The sequence below is a fragment of the Blennius ocellaris genome (assembly GCF_963422515.1).
Source record: "Blennius ocellaris genome assembly, chromosome: 24".
NCBI lineage: Eukaryota > Metazoa > Chordata > Actinopteri > Blenniiformes > Blenniidae > Blennius > Blennius ocellaris.
This window is the reverse complement of record NC_137673.1, coordinates 5,814,585-5,833,810: the sequence shown is the minus strand read 5'-3', so window position 1 is coordinate 5,833,810 and position 19,226 is coordinate 5,814,585. Positions and strand designations below refer to the sequence as shown.

General features: G+C 46.0%; 2 protein-coding genes across 4 annotated transcripts; both read right to left on the bottom strand.

Annotated features, from left to right (window-relative positions):
- Positions 1 to 4,590: 4,590 nt before the first annotated feature.
- On the bottom strand, positions 4,591 to 10,198 carry LOC308147728 (calcitonin gene-related peptide type 1 receptor-like). Of its 3 annotated transcripts, XM_080520047.1 has the most exons (13): positions 10,081 to 10,198; positions 9,093 to 9,168; positions 8,621 to 8,771; positions 8,191 to 8,298; positions 8,007 to 8,119; positions 7,822 to 7,916; positions 7,617 to 7,743; positions 7,389 to 7,542; positions 7,236 to 7,296; positions 7,086 to 7,152; positions 6,722 to 6,940; positions 6,536 to 6,577; positions 4,591 to 6,423 (listed from the first exon to the last, which is right to left on the bottom strand). In XM_080520047.1, the coding sequence occupies exons 2-13, from the start codon at positions 9,141 to 9,143 to the stop codon at positions 6,217 to 6,219; spliced, it is 1,395 nt and encodes a 464-aa protein (XP_080376173.1). In that variant the 5' UTR covers positions 9,144 to 9,168; positions 10,081 to 10,198; the 3' UTR covers positions 4,591 to 6,216. The 3 variants fall into 3 exon arrangements, with proteins under 3 accessions (XP_080376173.1, XP_080376171.1, XP_080376172.1); XM_080520045.1 differs by having other exon boundaries at positions 7,822 to 8,119; XM_080520046.1 differs by lacking the exon at positions 10,081 to 10,198 and having other exon boundaries at positions 7,822 to 8,119; positions 9,093 to 9,180.
- A 1,272-nt stretch (positions 10,199 to 11,470) lies between these two features.
- Positions 11,471 to 18,178, bottom strand: fam171b (family with sequence similarity 171 member B). The gene is made up of 8 exons (XM_080520162.1): positions 17,935 to 18,178; positions 16,597 to 16,833; positions 16,100 to 16,192; positions 15,865 to 16,023; positions 15,271 to 15,441; positions 14,946 to 15,080; positions 14,747 to 14,870; positions 11,471 to 14,665 (listed from the first exon to the last, which is right to left on the bottom strand). The coding sequence occupies exons 1-8, from the start codon at positions 18,149 to 18,151 to the stop codon at positions 13,360 to 13,362; spliced, it is 2,442 nt and encodes an 813-aa protein (XP_080376288.1). The 5' UTR covers positions 18,152 to 18,178; the 3' UTR covers positions 11,471 to 13,359.
- Between the last annotated feature and the right edge of the window lie 1,048 nt (positions 18,179 to 19,226).

The window sequence follows — 19,226 nt, the reverse complement described above, 5'->3', positions numbered from 1 at the left end:
TGTTAATGATGCTGTTTTAAACCCAGTCTTCAGAATGTGGTGACACTGGTTTCCAACAGGTTGGGTTTTGGAAGGTGTAAAGACGTGACATGAAGAAAGAGATTAGCATCCACTGGGTGGATTCTTTCGGCCGGTTCCCACCGGCAACCTTTATCTCTTTGTTTACAGAGAAAAAAAACGATTCTGATCTGCCAACTGTGGGAGAAGTTTGAACCTTTCTCAGGGTCTCTTCCCGGTCTTCTTAAGTGTTTTCAGAGGGGGCGTCGGTGAGGGTGTGGTGAGGTTGGAGGGTGCAGAGGAAGGAAAAGGTGTAGCTGGGAAATCTCATGGAGGCTCCTCAGTGAGCGAGAGACACCCAAGTCCGGATCTGGGCGTCGCTGCAAAGTCATCATGGGGTCGCAGACTCCAGCAGGCTCGGAGAGGCGAGCTCTGAGAGGGGAGGAGACCCTCAAGGGTTTACCCAGTGGACATGAGCTCAAACACTTCAAGAGATTAACAATGACATCTTGTTCTTCTAACGCGAGATGAGCGCGACAGGAAGTGAAACAACCTGGATCACACGGACCAGTTCGCTTCAATCTGCTCCAACTGGCCATCACACTTTAATATGAAAACGTAGAATACTTCATTTCGACTCGTGGTGGTACCATTATGGGACATAGTTAGTAGAAGACCAAAGGTGTCGACTCTCCATATGGACACAAAGCAAAACTAGTGAAAAACAGGTTTTGAGTGACACTGGGAGAGCCAGAAGCATTTCAGCGGGGTGAACAGGATGAAATACTGTGTGTACTTCTCTTGAGGTGACACATAAATCACTATTATAAGAACAATGTGTGTCACATTAAAAAACAATCATCTATATAAACAGCACAGACAACAATTACTATAAATACAGATTTACTATACACAGATTACAAATACTCAAAAGTTATGAGAACATAGTCTCTGTGCTTTAGAGTCCAAATACCTGCATGTAGGATTCAAAGCTTCTCTGACTGTCGGCCTGGAGTGTTCTTGGGCAAAGATGTATTCTCTGGCTGGATGGTCCATCATTGTCTTGATTTTGTCTGTTTAAAAGAATAAAACATAAATGTTGATCAAAGTCTTCAAGCAGAGTAATTTAGTTAAAACAGTTGTCCTTATAATAATCGAATTTAATGATCAAGAATGACAATATGCTTAAAAAAAATGACACTTCTGACCACTCATGCCAAAGCTGAAAAAGATGTTTATAAAGGTGAAGTAAAACAAACATATTGATGAAATATCAGACATGTTCAGTGATAATGTGCATCAGATTCTGCAAAGTTATGAATTAATTTACCTGGAGAGTCAACTGGGCTTCATGTCATTCATTTGTTTAAAAACTAGAAACAATCTAATTCTTGCGTGCTCTCACATTATCTTTATTTTCCCAAGTGAATTTATACAATGATAATTTTCTATTTACAAGCAACGACACCGGAAACTAAAGGAAGTTGGTCACCAGTCAACAGGGACACCAGTTAATCCGTAACACCAGCGCAATGCTCTGCGTCCCGTTAAATCGAAACACACAATATGCATCACATAAAAACATTACGGTCGTTTAAGACAAGTTAAATGATTACAAGCTTCAATTAAATTGCTTTATCTAATAATACAGAACACAATAAAGGCTTCAATAATTGGGTAAAACTTTAGCGAAGCTTAACATGTTTGCTAAAAACATAGCTGACGCTAACGTTCATACTTCGCGATATAAACTCAGTTATACATATTAAACGTATGCAATTATACAGACTAGAGATACTTGTCATTAATAAATGTGTGGAAGTGTTATGATATTATCACTTACCAGTAATTAATTGTTAATTTTTAACACATTGCCGCAGGTGGTGCTCCAGGTAAAGTGTCCGGCAGTGCTGCCGTGACAGTGTACGAAAGTTCCTACCAAGACCACGCTCACTTCTACCGCGACTGTGGAATCATGTTGCTTAGGGGCCAAGGAGGGGGGGCAAGAATTAACGTGAAGTGGGTAAAAACTAGTTAAAAACTAGCCTGTAACCAGTCGAAAACAAGCTTTAATCTAGTCCTAAATCAAGCCCAGATTTCATTTATAAATACCCAAAATAAAGAAAATATATAGCCTTTAACCAAAGTCCAATGTTAGTCCAAAATTAGTCTTCTAAATGAAAATATGTGTTTTGTTTTGATAACTCCTGTATGTTTAACCCATGTGTGCAGGGCCGCCCCTGGCCAAGTGGGGGCCCTAAGCAGGATTTTATTTTGGGGGCCCCCTTCCAATAACATAATAATAATAATAATAATTATTATTATTACTATTATTATTGTATTGACGTTTGGAAGCCATCTCTCTCTCTCTCTCCACTCTCTACCTGTAAACAACTGCCTGCCGGCCCATCTGACCGCTGATTGGTCAGATGGTGATGCTTCGTGCTTTCGTCTCTTTTTTTCTCTCTCTCTCTCTCTCTCTCTCTCTCCTGCCTCAGGCTGACTTGGTGGCGGTGCTCTACGCACGCCTCTCGGCAAAATGCATGCGCATCCTTTGCGCATTTGCAGAGTATGATGATACTTTATTGATCCCGAGGGAAATTCAATTCACTTGCGCAAAATGGGGCCCCCCATGGATCGCGGGGCCCAACGCACAGCGCGTGTTCTGCGTGTAGGGAGGGGCGGGCCTGCATGTGTGACCTGAATAGGCTCTGTTACTGCTCACATTGAGTGGAGATAGAAACTTGGCTTGTGACTTTGTTGTTACTTCCCAGTTAATAATAGTGGACAAAAATATGAAGATCCACCGATGTTCCACTGAACGGTTCACAGCTGTTCTACAGGAGAACAGAGGAATGTGTGTGTGTGTGTGTGTGTGTGTGTGTGTGTGTGTGTGTGTGTGTGTGTGTGTGTGTGTGTGTGTGTGTGTGTGTGTGGAGGAGGAGGGGGGTGCATGGGCAGCAGTAGACACCCAACGGTGACATCACTGCGATGATTCGTGACCCTGCTATTCATCAGTGGGCTTCCTGCTGTCCCACCCACACCTGGGTCACGTCCACATGGTTGGGCAAACCTAGCACACACTCACACACAGAAATAGAGACAGGGAGAAAACGCAGCCAAGAACTCCATTTATTGTTCTCCTCAAGAGAGAAGCACTCAGAATGTGTGTACTCGTATATACTATACGTGCGTGTGTGTTTGTGTATAATGCTAATGTGTGTTTCTTTTAAATGTGACTCACTCTTCTTCTTTAACAACAGTAAACAATTGCTGCATGTTTTGGATTAGAGAGGAGTTTGTCGTCTGGTAACCAGTCACACACTCTTCCTTGAACCATCTGCTCCATCACTGCGCTACTCTCAGCCAATCACAGCGGAGGCGTGATGCCTCCTTCCTGTATGTGTTCCCCACATTCCTCCTCCTATAATGAGGAGTAGAGACTTTCAAGCTTTGGGAGAGGAAAAGTCTTTGGTTTGACACTTAATAAGTCTGAGCCCCACCATCAGACGAGAATCTGCCGTCCCTAAACCCTCATAACACTTTCTTTGTCTTGCAGGACACTTTAGTCTGCACTGATCCCCGCATACTATCTGTCCTACAGCAGTGTCATGCACTCAGTAGATCTTGTTCTGTGTTTGCTGTGACATTCACTTCCCTGCACATGGCTGCAGAGCTGCTGTCTCCTGCCCTGTGAAAATGTCCTTGAAAGACTCCCAGAGCGGTCTCCGTCTGCACAGCCCTCAGCGGCTGGATGCTGCAGCTTCCAGTGGAAGCATGCGGAAGTGGAGGCAGTAAACAAGTTAGTCATGAGTGCGAGGAAGTGTTTTTTGCTCGCAGCACGCCGAAGCACATGGATCAAGAGTTCAATGGAAAAGTATTCTTAGAAACAGGAAGCCTGCAACACATCCACCGCTCCGATTCCCACCGAGGTAAACAGCAGCTCCCCGCTGCTGCTGTGATCAGTAAACAACACAAACACCTCTGCTCAGATCGGTTACATGTTTTCACTGCTGTTTTCCTCCTCAGCAAAACCACCGCATGGTTCAGTCAACAGCACCCAAAAACTGTTTACATGAGCAGATGGTTTGTGAGAAACTTGTTCAGCTAATAGTTACTTCTTTAAAACATTTCTAAATCACATTACCCTTCAATGCTGTATAAAAGTAATAAGTTACTTGTCTGACGATGGCTGATTTGCTCATTAAGCTCATCAGCGCCAGGAAGATGAACTGTAATCTACATTTTAATGGAGGAAGATGCTCTACGATCTGGATGTGACCAGAAAGTTCTGGTATTGTGGTTGCAGATCAGCTCGGGGCATTTACAGCCGGCTCGCTTTGATGGATGCTGCCCTCAGAGGGGCAGATAGGGCTCTTTTCCTTTGGGATTTCCTCCTCGTACCTGTTCACATCTACACATGCTTGAGTGGAGGGGCAGACAGCGACACGCCCGGCTTTGTCTGGAAACAATATTCACTGGAGTGGGAAAGGTCATACAAGGAAATCCCACCCTTCATTAACCATATGTGACGGAGCGAGAGACACTCAGACGGTTTCTTCTGTTTGTCTTTCGGGGAAATGAGCCCACTCGTTCTCTGGAACCAAACAGCTTCTTTTTATTTACAAAGCAGTGGGGATCTATATCACACAACTATGAAACAGAAATACTGAGGAAACCACACCATTCACTTTGTTCGCTCAAACTCATTCTTTTCTTGTTTCGTTAAGCCAAAGTGAACTCTTTCTTTTTTGGTCGAGAATGGACTAAAACTCCTTGTAATTCCTGTTTCCGGAGGCTGAAACCAGCAGCTCTTCACTCCTGACAGGAAAACCTCCACTTTAAGGGCCACAATACTCATCTACACATTAAAGACCAATTCATAGCATGTGATGGTGATAATCAGTGTGAAGTCAGACTCAGTCACAATTCAAGTGAAAAAAAGCACTAAAATGACATTATTCCCTTCGTTTTTCTAAGATTTAACCAGCTGTACTAAATATGTACAAATACTCTCCAGCATTTTGGAATGATCAGATAAGAAGTGTAAAACCAGTGAATGTCAACTCATTTTGTTTTCCTTTAACTTAGTAAACAGGAAATATAACATAAATACAGCATTTTACATATGTTATATTTCTAACATAAATAATTTGCGTCTGAGAAGAGTTCAGCTCTCGACCTGCCCCTCATACCTTGAAGTCAAAAGGAGCCAATAGCATTTAGAGAGCGAGGTTGTGGAGAGTGAAATCAGGTCACGGTTTTCTTTTCTTCAGCTTGAACAAAAGGGAAGAAGTGCTTAAAAAAAAGATTCTCTCCAGAAAAGAGGGCTTCAAAAATGTAAGTGTTTTACAAAAAAGCATGAAAACAGGAATCGCGACCTTATATATTCCTGACAATTTCTTTTAACTTATAAACAGGAGAAAATAGAGAATTTACATGAAAGAAGAGTTCAGCTTGTTTAAAGCATCCGTCTTATTCTAAGGGAGCGAATAGCATTTAGCAAAATAAGCTGGTATTTATATGAAGTGTATTTAACTGTGAGGCGACTTTTCCCTCCTACTTTCCCACCTCGAGGACATAAATATTAATCGACGTAATATTTTACATTCGTTTCAGCATACCATTAACTCAAGCTAATGGCATTTAGCTAATTATGTATTAACTCTGTTTTTATGTTTTGAAAGGACCATTTTGTTGTATTTTCACATGATAGTCATTCCTAAGGTTTGAACCTGCAATGGGTTCATTTCTATTCCAGCAAGCAAAACCTGGATCTTCGTCTGTGACTCCACCCACTAAATGTGCATTAATCAACAATTACTGCCCCCAAGTCAATACCACCCTTGGGTAGGATGACGGTGAACCTCACAATTAAACACACCCAGGTGAAACTACTGCATGTGGTGCTGAAGCAAGCCTTTTTTCTCCAAACCGACTTTAGTCACACAAATTCTACGGGGGCTTTAAAAAGTTCCTGCATGTTTCCAGTGTTCCTCTGCAAGGGTTAGTCAGAACAGACCAGCCAACCAGTGTCCATCTATTTAGTAATTTAGACATTCCCGAACTGCCCCGGTGACCTCAAAGTGCCCCTCAGTCTTCAGGTTTAATCCACAGTTGTCTCCTCGTGTTTGCGCCACATTGTCGGGCTGTTTGACCAGGCTGGTTGGGAGGAACATTGGAAAAAGTCTGTGCTCGGTCTTTGTGAAAAGTCCTCCTTCACACGAAGGGGCTGTCCGAGCGGAAAATGTCCGAGTAGCTCTTCCCGTTCATGTGCTCGGTGTGGCTCTCGATGCTGTAGCAGCGGTGCACCTCGGTCAGCGACGACGCCACGTAGGACGCCGAGCGGAAGAAGTCGGCGTTGGTGAAGGTGCCGGCGAACTGCATGCGCTGGAGGTTCCAGTGTCTCCGGAGAACAGTCTGCACCTGTGAGGTGGAAGAGCAGGGAGGTCTGTTCAGGTAACGTATGCAGGGAATTCACAAATTTGGATCAATCCACCCACAACATTGTGAAGAAAAAAAAAGACTCATTACGCACTTCGCCATTGAAGAAGCAGAATATTGTGGAAACCAGGAGACCCTGCAATGAAAACAAACAAAATTAAAAAATAAATCTGAATAAAGAAAATCTCTCCTAACATTATGGTTCTCAACATTTGGCTCAGGATCCTCTTGTTGGCGTGAGAATTGAAAAATGTTTGGCTTCGCTGTGCCGTTCTGCTACCTGGTAGTGCATGAGGATGTCCATGATGTACAGGTAGATCTCGGACACCCAGTGGTCGTGGGGCTTGTAGGGGAGCAGGACGAACTGGATGCCCAGCAGGGGGATGAGGATGAGGGTGGCCCGCACCGCACGCATGTACAGGCTGGACTCGGCCTGGTGGGTCACTCGCAGCTTCGTGATCAGAACCCGGACGATGTTCAGCAAGAAAAAAAGGTTCACCTGTGTGACACATCAGTAGACATCAGAGATGCAGGCTGTTGCAGGTAGAATTTTTAAACAACGATCATTCTCCTGACCCAAGATCAGTTTCTTGAACTGTGTCAGATGTGCTTATGTGTGTGTGTGTGTGAGAGACAATGCCCACCACCAGTGCAGCACAGATGGGCCCGTGGATGATGTACAGCAGGGAGGTGTTGGAGCTGACCCAGCATCTGCAAAAGTATCGACCAGATTCACACCAGCGGAAAAACGCCTCAAGTCATCAGAAACATTTGGCGGGGTGACAAGGACTCACTTGTCGTTGTGGTAGCAGTGACGAGCTATGGAGTGTATCACCGCCGGGACAAGTGGGAAACCTGCAAAGTCAAGTCAGTGACGCTCGTGTCTCCAGACTGAGGCGGCATGTTAACGCGTGCAGGAAAAAAACAAAATAATAAAAATCTCTTACCCCAGCCCAGCAGGTAATACCACACCAGGTGCTGCTTCTCTGCAAACACGGCCACCACGATGAGTGTGTGCAGGTAGATGCCCTCACAGAGCATCCAGAAGTAGTTACAGCTCAGCAGGTACAGGTGCACGAACATGACCAGCTTGCAGCTCCCCTGGAGGCACAGAAACACGCGCTACACACACACAGGTCTCCCAGCATTCACGCTGTTTCCGCTGGGACACTCACTGAATCGTTGTACGTGTGTCCCCGCTTCATGGCCACCGTGGTCAACCACACAACCGTGATGATGGAGTTCAGCACGAACGACAGGAAGAGGTTCTTATGGAGCGTGATCCTCTGGCAGCTCAGGCTCCTGAAGGCACCACGAGGAGAGATTTAATGAGGCCGTGCAGGTGGTGGTCCAGACATGAGCAAACACAGCGGAACCCACTTGAAATGGAAGAATATCCCCAGCGATATGAGTAACGACACCAGCGACAGTCCGTGACCGATCATCACCAGGTAGAAGTGCGTCATGGCCGCCTGCTGCAGGAGGCAGAAACACGCAGGTTTATGATCGAGCCGCTCCCGACCTCTACGGCGTACACGACACCGGCTGTGCTGTGGCACTCCTACCGCCCCCTGATGCGTCATGTTGGCTTTACAGTTGGTGAAGTTGGTCCAGGTTCTGTTGCTCTCCGGGTGGCGTCCCCATTCGCCCGTCTCTGTGCAGATTTTGGCCGCCATGGCTGGACGCAGGACGTCACTATTAGAAGCAGCACGCTGCTGGAATTTAAAAGGCGGGATGTTTTTTCCTCACCGCGAGGGTCAAAGTCCTTGTAGTAGTCTGGACAGCTCTGCTCCGTCAGTCCGGCTTCACTCTCATCCCAGCACAGCCAGCCGTCCCACGTTGTGTTGCACACCGGCCCTGCAAGCACACCACGTGCACGGGTCAGGAGGCCTGCTGATGCCAATGCGGTTCATCGTTTATTTCACTCTGCTTTTGGTCTTATTTCAGCAAAGAAGCTACGATGAATAATAAACAGTTTTGTTCAGTTTCTTCCACAAAAGCGACAATTAGCCAGACAGTGCAGGGACTAAGTTGCACTCAGAGTTTGTTTCAAACAAAACCATGAATGAAAGAGGACTGAAACTGCTACATTTTGTTGAATAATTCATGTGGAAGTGAAATTTTCAGATTGTAAATAACCTTCTTTGGGCTAGGGTTAGGGTTAGGCTGGACTGTTCACCGTTTGGTCTTGAGTTGCGATGTGATTCCTTCGTAATCCTCTGGAAACATTCGTACTGTGCCACTGCGATCAGGTTTCTGGTGGACTGGTGCTCGGCCAGGTAATTCAGGTGGTCCTTGTAGTTGTCTTCAGAGGTGGCCGACACCGCCAGCTGAGGGTGTAAACAGACACGGAGGCATGAGAAACGACAGGAAATGTTACAAAGCAGAATTAAAGTGGAGGTGGACATATTCTTGTGAGTAACTGCTTTTACATCAATTTATATTGACGTGCGGTGTTCCACAGGGTGTGGTTTACGGTCCCATGTTGTTCTCCTTATTCTCCAAATGATCAGCAAACCGATATTTCACATCTTGCACAAATTTGTGAAATTTGAGACTGACTTTTGTGTATTTATGTGTCATGAAACCAGCTTGAAAGCGCCTCAAACAGATGTGCAGGGAAGTGACGGTGTGGCGCATCATGCAGTTACCTTGTGGAGCGAGCCGAGCACCAGGAGAAGAGCCAAGCAGTTCAGATCCATCTGTACTCCGAACTTCGGCGAGGGGCTGTGGAGCCAACACGTGTCTCTGAATGCGTCGTCACTCAGTCTGTTTCTGAGCAGCGAAACAAACGACACGAAGGAACGACTTCCCTGCAGCTTTTGTGTAAGAAAAAAAATGTAATTCACCACCACCTTCAGTGAGTCAATTACTGCTCATCCAGTTCCATCAGTTAGTGGGAGGAAGATGCTCTGTAATTTGCATGTTTATTTAAGAGCATGGGTTCAGTGACATCCCAGAAAGAAAAACAGCAGCTCTGCAGCATTTCAGTTTATATGACTAAAGTAACAACACTTCAGTGTGTCTGAATCACTAGTTTTGCAATAGTAATCAGTTGACACTTCATTGTTATCAAAAGTCGAGCTCCTCTGAAGACTCAGTCACTAAAAATGAGGCCGTACTTATGAGGAATGTGTCCTGTAACACACCCCAGCACAGGATCTCTTCCTGATGACCGAACAAAGACGGGCAGCTGCTCCGACTCCGATGTGTCAGAGCATCACAATTCAAGAAGTTCTCCATCACACACATCCTACTGCTAATCATTCTCATCCTGTGAGCAGTTTGTGGCTCAAACGCACCACGAAACAACAAATAAAGTCTACATGAAGCTTTGAATTTTTAGATAAATAAACACATTCGAAGGTGAACTGACTCTCACTGCTTTTTCTTTGATACTCATTTAAATACATGTATTTGGCAAATTAAACTTTCATGATTTCTCTTTTTTCAAAAGTGTAACTCCTTGAGAATTAACACTGCTTTAGCACAGATCCTCTCACCCCAAAGCAGACTTTCACACGTATTCATACTTCGATCTTACATTTTCAGTCATGATATGTTCACAACCTGAGTCCTGAGTGTGCAGCAGTAACACTTCCCTGCCTCTGTGCCAGTAAAACAATTAAAGCTGCTTACCTTTGCGCAGGTGGGACAAAAGTAACTCAGTGATGTTTTGTTTGGTTTTTTTCCCAGAGTAATCCTTTCTGAGTGCGTCTGCAGAGGAGGACTGGTGGAAGCGGCTCAGACATGTGAGTGTCTGTGGAGATGTGACTGTGGTGACCTCCCATGTTCTCCTTTTGTGCAGAGGCGTCCCTGGAGAGTCACGGTGGGCTCTGCTCTGCAGCAGGCATCATGAAACATTCCGTCACTCTTTTACATCCCTTCAGAGGCGAAACATGACACACTGGAGATCAAATCACTGACACACAAACTAACTAACTGCTTTAAAGATCTACATTTTACTAGAGGTTAATGTATGCTGTTTTTATGTTAGAAACACACGTGAAAACAAGCTTCTTACGTTAAACGTCTATTATTCAACACTCTGTTTTAAGTAAAAATATGTGTTTGTGTTTGTCCTTTTTATTTTGATGGAAGCTTCTGTCACGTTTCTAATTTAAGGGTATTCATTGTTTTATTGTCATTTTAGGGGTTACTTTTTTTAAATGTAATTTCATTTTTAAGTAAATGGATATTTTATATTCATAAACAGAATTTCGTTGTTATGTATATCTTGTATTTCAACTTTTTTTAATTTAAACTTTAGTTATGTATTATATTATATCAAGTAATTATTGTGTTATTTAATCAGTTTACAGTTTAATTTTCACTGTGAAAGTTAAAGGCAAACATTGAAGTTTGACTATATTTTATTGGAATCGTTTATGGTTTTAATTTTGTTTTATGCACTTCAACATTCATTTCATATAATAACATGTTGATTTTATATGTAATCTTTCAGATTAATGTTATTTTTTTAATACTTAATATTTTTTCATTTGAGCCCACAATTATTTTCTGTTGTCTATTGTGTATTTCTAATTTTGTATTACTTTATTTGATCTTTAATTTAAAAAAAATACTCATATTTAATTTGTTTTAACTGCTCGTTTGATATTGTTTGACTTACTTTGATATTAAATTATATAGTACATGCACATTTATAATCTAATTGATATTTCTTGATAGCTATCTCTAATTATTTGTATTTCACGTAATCTTTTCTGTTTAATAGTTAATAAATTGTTTATTTATTCTTGTTTATTTTAATAAGGCCGCAGAAAAACGGGCCAATCGGCGGAGAGCTTTCACTTCCTTGACAACAGCACCCCCTGCTGACGTCACTCCCTCACAACAATCACAATCTTAACCAAAAACATGTAGATATGATTGTGTTTACAGCCATTTAAAACACTGTGCATAGTTCTCTGGTATCAAGTAAATTTATTTAGTGCACAAAAAAGGCGAGACTAATAACACGACTATTATTACAGAAGAAAACACAGGAAACAGAAGCCCGCGGACGATGACACACACACACACACAAAACAAACCTAGTCACCTAGTACATGAGATTTTTACTATTTACACATGGAAAAGACTTGTGAATGAGGCGTCATAAATCCAACATCAACTCATGATTGATAAAAATGGACTTTAAGAGTGAATTTGCTGCAAATATTGCTTCTCTGTGGCGTGACTGGTGGTCATTCAGTTTCCAGTGGTGTGTGGGAAGCATCTAAACATCTCATGTATAAAGTGGGATGTGCTTTGTTTGTGGATATCTGATTGTAGCTTAATGGCTTTAAAACAGCTGTTTAAATGTACAGTATGTCACATTATCCAACCCGAACTGACTGAATCACTGCGGCCACCAAATGAACATGTGTGGCTTTGCTTAAATCTTCCATACACCTTTAAGTTAAAAAATAAAAGCTTACCGCTGATATAAGGATGAGAAGTTAAAAGGTCAAAGGCGTCATGACATTTTATCCTGAGAGGAACAAGTTATTTAATTCATTTGGATGAAATCTAAATCAATAACTACCAACAGTTGCTGTTGTGTTAAGACAAGTTGGCGAGCATCAATTTTGCTTTGTCAGGTCTGAAAATAGTAAAATTCCAAATTTAGGCTGATCAGTACCTGATGGTGGGTTCATGACACTTTAACTTTTTCCACTTCCAAGTGTATCATGAACTTTCCCGAATCATTTATTCCTCTCTTTTAAAAGTGTGGTACTTTCCCATTTCTCAGATACTCTCACATTTCCGTGTTGATGACATTCACTGTTTTCTTCCTCATGAGAGGCTTTTATTTGACTAATGAGTGACATTTCCCCCGTCCCAGTTGGTCATGAACGCACCATAAGGCCTGTTTAATGGGAGGGGTCCGGGCACACAGGTACGGCAGATCTACAAGGCACCAAATGTGGAGCATCAAGAAAATAACGGCAGGAGGAAATGCGTTAAAAGTCCTGCCAGCTATCAGCTGTGGTTGTACCCAGGAATGTGTATTGTTCATATGTATTGTTGGGGCCTTTGTACAAGTCACGTAGCTACTGTTACCGAGTCGTCTAACAGCTATGACCATGTAGCTCTACAGTAAAATGCAAAATATGTTCTCACACACAAAGAAACATTCATTTTCATGCATTCAGAAACACTTTAAATAACGGCAGCTTAGCTTTACAATGTACATCAACGTTTCTGCTCCGAAACCGAACCACCAGAGTCCAGCTGGACTGCTTTGTGTCACAATCAGATTATTAATCGTCAACAAATCCCAGAGGCGTTTCTTTTATCTTCTTCTTCTTCTTCTAAAAAGTGGAACAAGGCTTCTGTTATCAAAACTGCAAATTGGGAAAGCCTCTGAATTTAGAGCAGGCATTCACGGTGAGGATAAGTGCACTACACATCCACCCGTCTCACCCGATTGAGCTCCACCTGCGCCTCCACGTGGTCGGAGTCCGAGACCACCGGCAGTGGGAAGGCACCCTCTTTAACGCTAGCGCCGGGGGATTGTGGGACATCGTGTTCACACGGACGTTTGCTGTGAGGGGGGGGGGGTCTCGCTGGTGATCGTCAGGTTGGGGAGAGTGACATTAACGCGCTGCAGAAACGGGACGGGCGGCACGCGGGCGCCGCCCTGTGTCTTTAGCTAGCTTATGCATTCTTTGGCAAGGTTGTACAATCACGGAAATCAACAACAACAATGCCTGGGTGGACACAAACTCACCCAGTCACTCAGTACGGGTGGAGTACGGCGGCCGAGAGAGGAGTCTGCGCAGTGTGGCGTTATCACGTATCGTTCGCATGCTGTGCTGCGCTCCTCCTCCTGCGCCACCGCCGTGGCAGTGAAGTGCATGATGGGACATTGAACTGGAAAACAGATGTGGGACAAAAGCTTGTGGCGCTCTAGCTTCTCTTGGTCAGAGATCTGGCCTCTCGGACGTGCTTGGCGCCCCTCTTCTCCGCCTTGACCTTCTCCCTCACCTTCCTCAGGCGCCGTGGCGGCGGCGTCCCTCTGGACTCGCTGTCCTCCTGAGCGCTGGACGTGTCCATCCCGTCCCGCTCCTCGGGAATATTGGGAATGGCCCCGCTGCTCCCGTCTAAAATGTTCCTGAGGTACGGGTCTTCGGGCGTGCAGGTGGCCGTGGTGCCGCTCTCGCTGCTGCTCAGGTCCTGCTCTTCGCCGCACCGCCCCATTCGGCTGTGGTGGGACAGGGACGAGGCCCTGATGGACGGCCTGTCCCGCTCCGTCTCCCGGATGCTGTGCTGAGGCTCGTTCATGTCCACGCCCGAGTCCAGGCTGGTGTCGTTGCTGCTGGGCGGGCGGTGGCGGCTCTGCAGCTCAATGATGGAGTGGCGCACCTGTGCGGCCGGCTTCCCGTCCAGGGAGACGAACCAGGCTCTGGGGTGGCAGGACGAGGACTTGCCACGGGTCAGCTCCAGTAAGGTGCGCTCTGAAATCCCCTGGAGCTCGCTGGGCACCCCATGTCCACTGCTGAAGGCCTCCATACCGGCCGCCTCATTCAGCGTCCCCGGCACAGACACGGAGGACTCCAGGAGGTTACTGTAGCGCCCCCACACCCCGGCGATGGGACCCTGACCCTGTGGGGGAGTCTCCAGAGGCTGTGGGTCATCCTGGCTGCTCTGCTGTGGACTTCCGCCCCCCTGGGAGTGGTGGTGCTGGACTTTGGGTAGTGTCTGGGTGTAGCCGTCTTTGCTCGCGGGCTCCGAGTGGGCGTCGTACTCCATGCCGTTACGGGGGAAAGTGGCGGACTTACATCCCGACAGCTGCTGCTCCGGACCCCCGAACAGCTCCGGGGCCTGAATGATGGCCACCGGCTGGTTGTAGAGGTGAACCAGCTTGTCTGGGAAGAAGTCCATGTTGGCCTTCTCCGACTGCTCCCGCAGGCGGGCCAGCTCCTCGCTGTTGATGTAGTGAGGCGGCTGGGAGCCCTTCAGCCGGTCTGCAGAGATGTTCTGGTACAGGGCGGCGGAGGGGCGGCCCCCCGGGTCCTCCACGTAGATGTTGTAGTTGGCCTTGTGCCTCGGCGTGGACAGCGGCTCGCACTGGATGCTGCAGGAGGCCAGGCTGTTGTCTCCGGACCGGAACAGCAGCCCCTCCTCCAGGTCTGTGGAGGTGGTCTGGTCTTTTTTCACCACCGTGAGTTTGGAGAAGCGAGCTCTCCTCCGCCGGGGCTCTCGACGTGAACCCCTGTGCGCAGGAACGAGAAGAACAGCTTCAAACTACGAGACCATTTCTACCTCTGAACTACACAAAAGACGGGTTTCTTACCCGCAGTGGCACAGCAGCAGGCAGAGAAAGGCGATGACGATGGCCAGAGTCCCTGCGAGTATTCCCGTCAGCAGATAGTTGTGGTACGACATGAAATCGAAGGAGGTCACATGCGCCAGGTAATCTGGAAGGTTAGGTGGGGGTCAGTACTGGTCGGGCAGCAGTCAGAGGTGAAGGTGCAGGTGTGTGAGGGATCTACCGTTCGATGATAATGATGATGATGATGAAGGCATGGGAGCAGCGATCCAGTAACCCAGGTGGGACGCAGTGTAGGTCCAGACCAGCTCGCCTCCGACTGTTTTGACTATTCCCAGTCCCTGATTCTCCCAGGCGCCTTCCCACGGGAGACAGGAGAGTTAACCAACATCTGAGCGTCACATGTACCTTTTATACCCAATCATGCTCCCTGTTAATCAAATCAGACCCTCACACTTCAATAAAACCATACATAGCAGTGAGTAAATGGGACTTTTAGGTGATTACATCCTGTTAATCATGATTCCAACTTTTAGTGAGCTTCCCACCTGTCTTCAGGTTGAAGGCCCAGGCCGGCACCGTGTCTGCGGCCCTCAGGTGTGCGTTGTGCCCCAGCGGCAGGCTGATCTGGATGGGCCCCCGGACCTGGAGCTCCTCGGCTCCGGAGTGCAGCAGCACGCAGACGGCCGCCACCGCCTTCAGCTCGACGGTCCTCAGCACTGCAGAGGTCAGACATGTGACGTCTCCTGCTGCTGCTTTATTTCTTCATTACATCGCAAAGAGATTATGGACCGAGGGGATTCAAAACACTATTCCGTGGTAAAAAAAAGTGATGATCCAAGAAAAAGGCCCGCTGCTTGAAAAATATAACCGCAATAACCTGAAATAATTACTCAATTAAAGCAATGTCTGGATTTGTACTCAGTTACTTTAGCAAATTGTATTTTTCCTGGGAGCATGCCAGGACCTGGTTTACACTCGTACCATTTGTTTACAACAAGGTCTCAGCTGCAAAGAGTAAAGGTGGATCATGCAAATCCTTTAGGGGTCCACACAAATCACTCCTTCAAGGTCCTTAACATAACCAAATTAAATGTTCAATCTCAACCACAAACACGTCGAGTTAAAGTTTCCTTGTTTACCTGATTTGTTGCTGATGATGCCCGGAGTGCAGTTGCTGCAGTCCTTGGCCAGGTGGCGCTGTGGCACGGTCAGATACGCACTCACTGATGACACATTGCTGCCGTCAGGCATGGTGAGGAGGGCTTTTGGGAACTTGACTTTGGGCTGAGCGGCGCTGTCTGTGGGAGGAAGTGGAAGTTACTCAGAGGGTGTGTGCGTGTGCATGTGTGTGTGTGTGTGTGTGTGTGGACTCACCAGGTAACTTTGCAGCGATGAGCACAGAGTCGTCGAACAGCCAGATGTTTCCCTGACTGTGAGGGAGCAGCAGCAGCGTCACTGCAGAGAAGACTAACAGAAACATGGAGGTCACACATCCCAGTCAAAGCTCTGACCCCAGACGTTACTCAGAAGACGATGACGTGTGTGTGTTTCGACAAAAGCAGCTGAAGCAATAAAAAAAACACTGCTGCTGCCAGAGTGGTGGGGCTCAGGTGTGTGCAGCCTCCAGCAGGTGGCGCCACTGTGTGACGCATCCTTCATCTGTGTGAGCAGCACAAAGGAGGCGGCTGCTTCTCTCCCTGCATCCTCCCTCTGAATCACCAGCTGGAGGAGCGTAACACACACAATGGAGGCAAACCACCCCCAAACATTACCCCCCCCTTCTACCTCCCTCCCTCCCTCCTCATCCTCCTCCTCCACTAACATGTGACTGAGGACAAAGAGGAGTCGTACACCTCCTCTCTGCTTCTTACTTGGTCTCTTGGAGGTGCTCCATGGCAGCGGTCCGGGCACGTAGCCCTCCATGCGGCCCAGCAGGATCAGACCGGGCCCCCCCGGGCTGTACGCCACCCACAGCAGGACCTCCCCCGTCTCCCCCGTCCGGGCCGAGCTGCTCACGCTGTGGTTCTGGTACACGTCCACCCGGGCCCCCGACAGGGGCTGACGGGTCACGGCGTCCTTCACCAGAACCTTCAGAGCAAACAGGGCCTCTGTGGGGAGGAAGAGGAGGAGGAGGAGGAGGAGGAGGAGGAGGAGGAGGAAGAGGAGGAGGGGAGGAGGGAGACTGTAACCTCACGACATGAAGATGTGATGAGGCTCTGAGCAGGATAAATAATAGATCACAAACCAAGTGACAGCAGACAGGAGCTCCACATCTACTCTTTTCACCGTACACAGAAATCACTGGCAGAATATAAATCTATTATTATCTAACAAATTATAAGAGCTTTGTTCTATTGTCTTACTGATGGGTATTCATATCAAAATTGGCCTGCCTCTCTTCATAGACCAGCCAAGATTCATAAAACAGCAATAATTTCATTTATTTGAGCTCTTTTCTGTGAAACTTTTCCTCTTTAAAGTCATCATTATTGTCTGTTCTCCCATTTTTTAATAGTATTTGATCACTGGTTGTATGTAAACAGACTTTGTTTATGAGGTTCAACATGGTAACGCACAAATAAATCAAAATACAGAGAGAAGAGGCCAGAAAGTGACATGAGGTTTTTGTCATTATTTTAGGTCTCTGCAAAACAAAGAGTGACCCCATTTAATACCCGAGGTAAACATGTCATTTATTATCATTTTTTTGGTGCAAATTTGACAATTTTCTGTGAAGCTCAAAGTGGGCGATTTGTCTTCAAATCGGCTTCCTTTAGAAAGCAAATAAAAGTGTAATTTATCACCAATTTGGATGAAAATGTTCCAATTTCCCCAAAACCATTATGGTGAAAATAGGCCTCAGATTGAAGTGAAGTCACGTTTGCTTTTCTTGAGAAATAAACGGTGAGGAGACGTGTCGTCACTTGCAATATTTCAGAGACTCTGTATTCAGAGGACTCAGCATGTAAACAAAAATAAACCAGAACAAGGTAAACACGTCATCTGTGGCCACGGCTGGTGGAAATGTGTCCATTGGTCCACATTATTAGAGTGTAAACAGCAGATTGTGTCACAGTTTGGTGCCTCATGTTTGCTTTAACATTCGCAGTGAAGACGGATCAATATAATCCTGCATAATGACTTTTAATTAGCCTGGATCTCTGCAGCCTGCGGGCCTGCGGACAATGAGCGCAGCTCCTCGTGTTTACCTGCGGAGGATCCGGCGGCCCGGTCCGGAGCCGTCCCGTCGGTACCGACCGTCGCACCATTGTCCCCGGCCGGGGAAGAGGAAGAGGAGGAGGAGGAAGAGGAGGAGGCCGGGCCGCCGCCCTCCTCCTCCGCGGCTCTCACCGCTCCATCGGGCCGCGGGATCAGCAGCAGCAGCAGGACGAGCAGCGGCGGAGAGGAGCGCACGGCGGCGGGCATGGCGAGGCGGGGACACGGCCCAAAGACATACCGGAGCACCGGAGGAAAAGCTCCGGGGCGCAGAGAGCTCACAACCCGGGACTCGGCCCGATCATGGAGGCATGGAGCGTGGTGATGGCGGAGCAGACTGAGGGGAAGACCCCGAGGAGGGAGGGAGGGAGGGAGGAAGGGAGGGAGGAGGTGCGCGCACGCACACACACACACGCACACACGGGATGATGGAAGATGCTGGTGCTGAGGCTGGGCGTGTGTCACCGAGGATCCTTTATCCAGTGAAGATGAGCCACTATGAAAACACAGAATGTACACAATGAGGTGATCAATGGAGAGCAATACATCAATAACTAGGGGGAATTGGTTTAAAATAAGAAAATAAAATAATGACAACTAATATTATTAAAGTATTTATTGTTAATAGTAAAATAATATAATTTTGAATCAAAAGATAATTAATAAAGACAGAACAAATTGAGTTCTGCATGTCACATTTGGTGAACTTTTACATAACTTGAATGAAATCACTTAACTTAATAATAAGCTGTCCTGCATGAAGCTCATTATATTATAATAATTTAGGAGTTTAGGAGTTTCTCAGTCTCTCATTGTCATGTATCCTGCAGCTGCCTTCACAACTGTGTCAGCAGGTGGCGCTGTGCTGCTTTATTTTGAGAAATTCAGCCTTTGTTGTGCTCCTTCAGATAAATGTGACCACCAAGGGGTGCTTTGTTTATATATATATATATATATATATGTGTGTGTGTGTGTGTGTGTGTGTGTGTGTGTGTGTGTGTGTATACAGTATGTGTGTACATATATATGTATATGTATATGTATACGTGTGTGTATGTATATATATATATATATATATATATATATATATATATATATATATATAGTGGTATGGTCAAGCTGAGATGATCTGTATGTAGTTTAAATGGTAAACTTTAATATGGATTGTTTTTCTAACAGTGACAAATAAAATATTTAAATTCAACTCAATTTACTTACACTTCTTTAAATTCTCCCAATACTCCATCCTGAAGAACAGGCCTTGTTTCCAGGGGGCCATATTTTC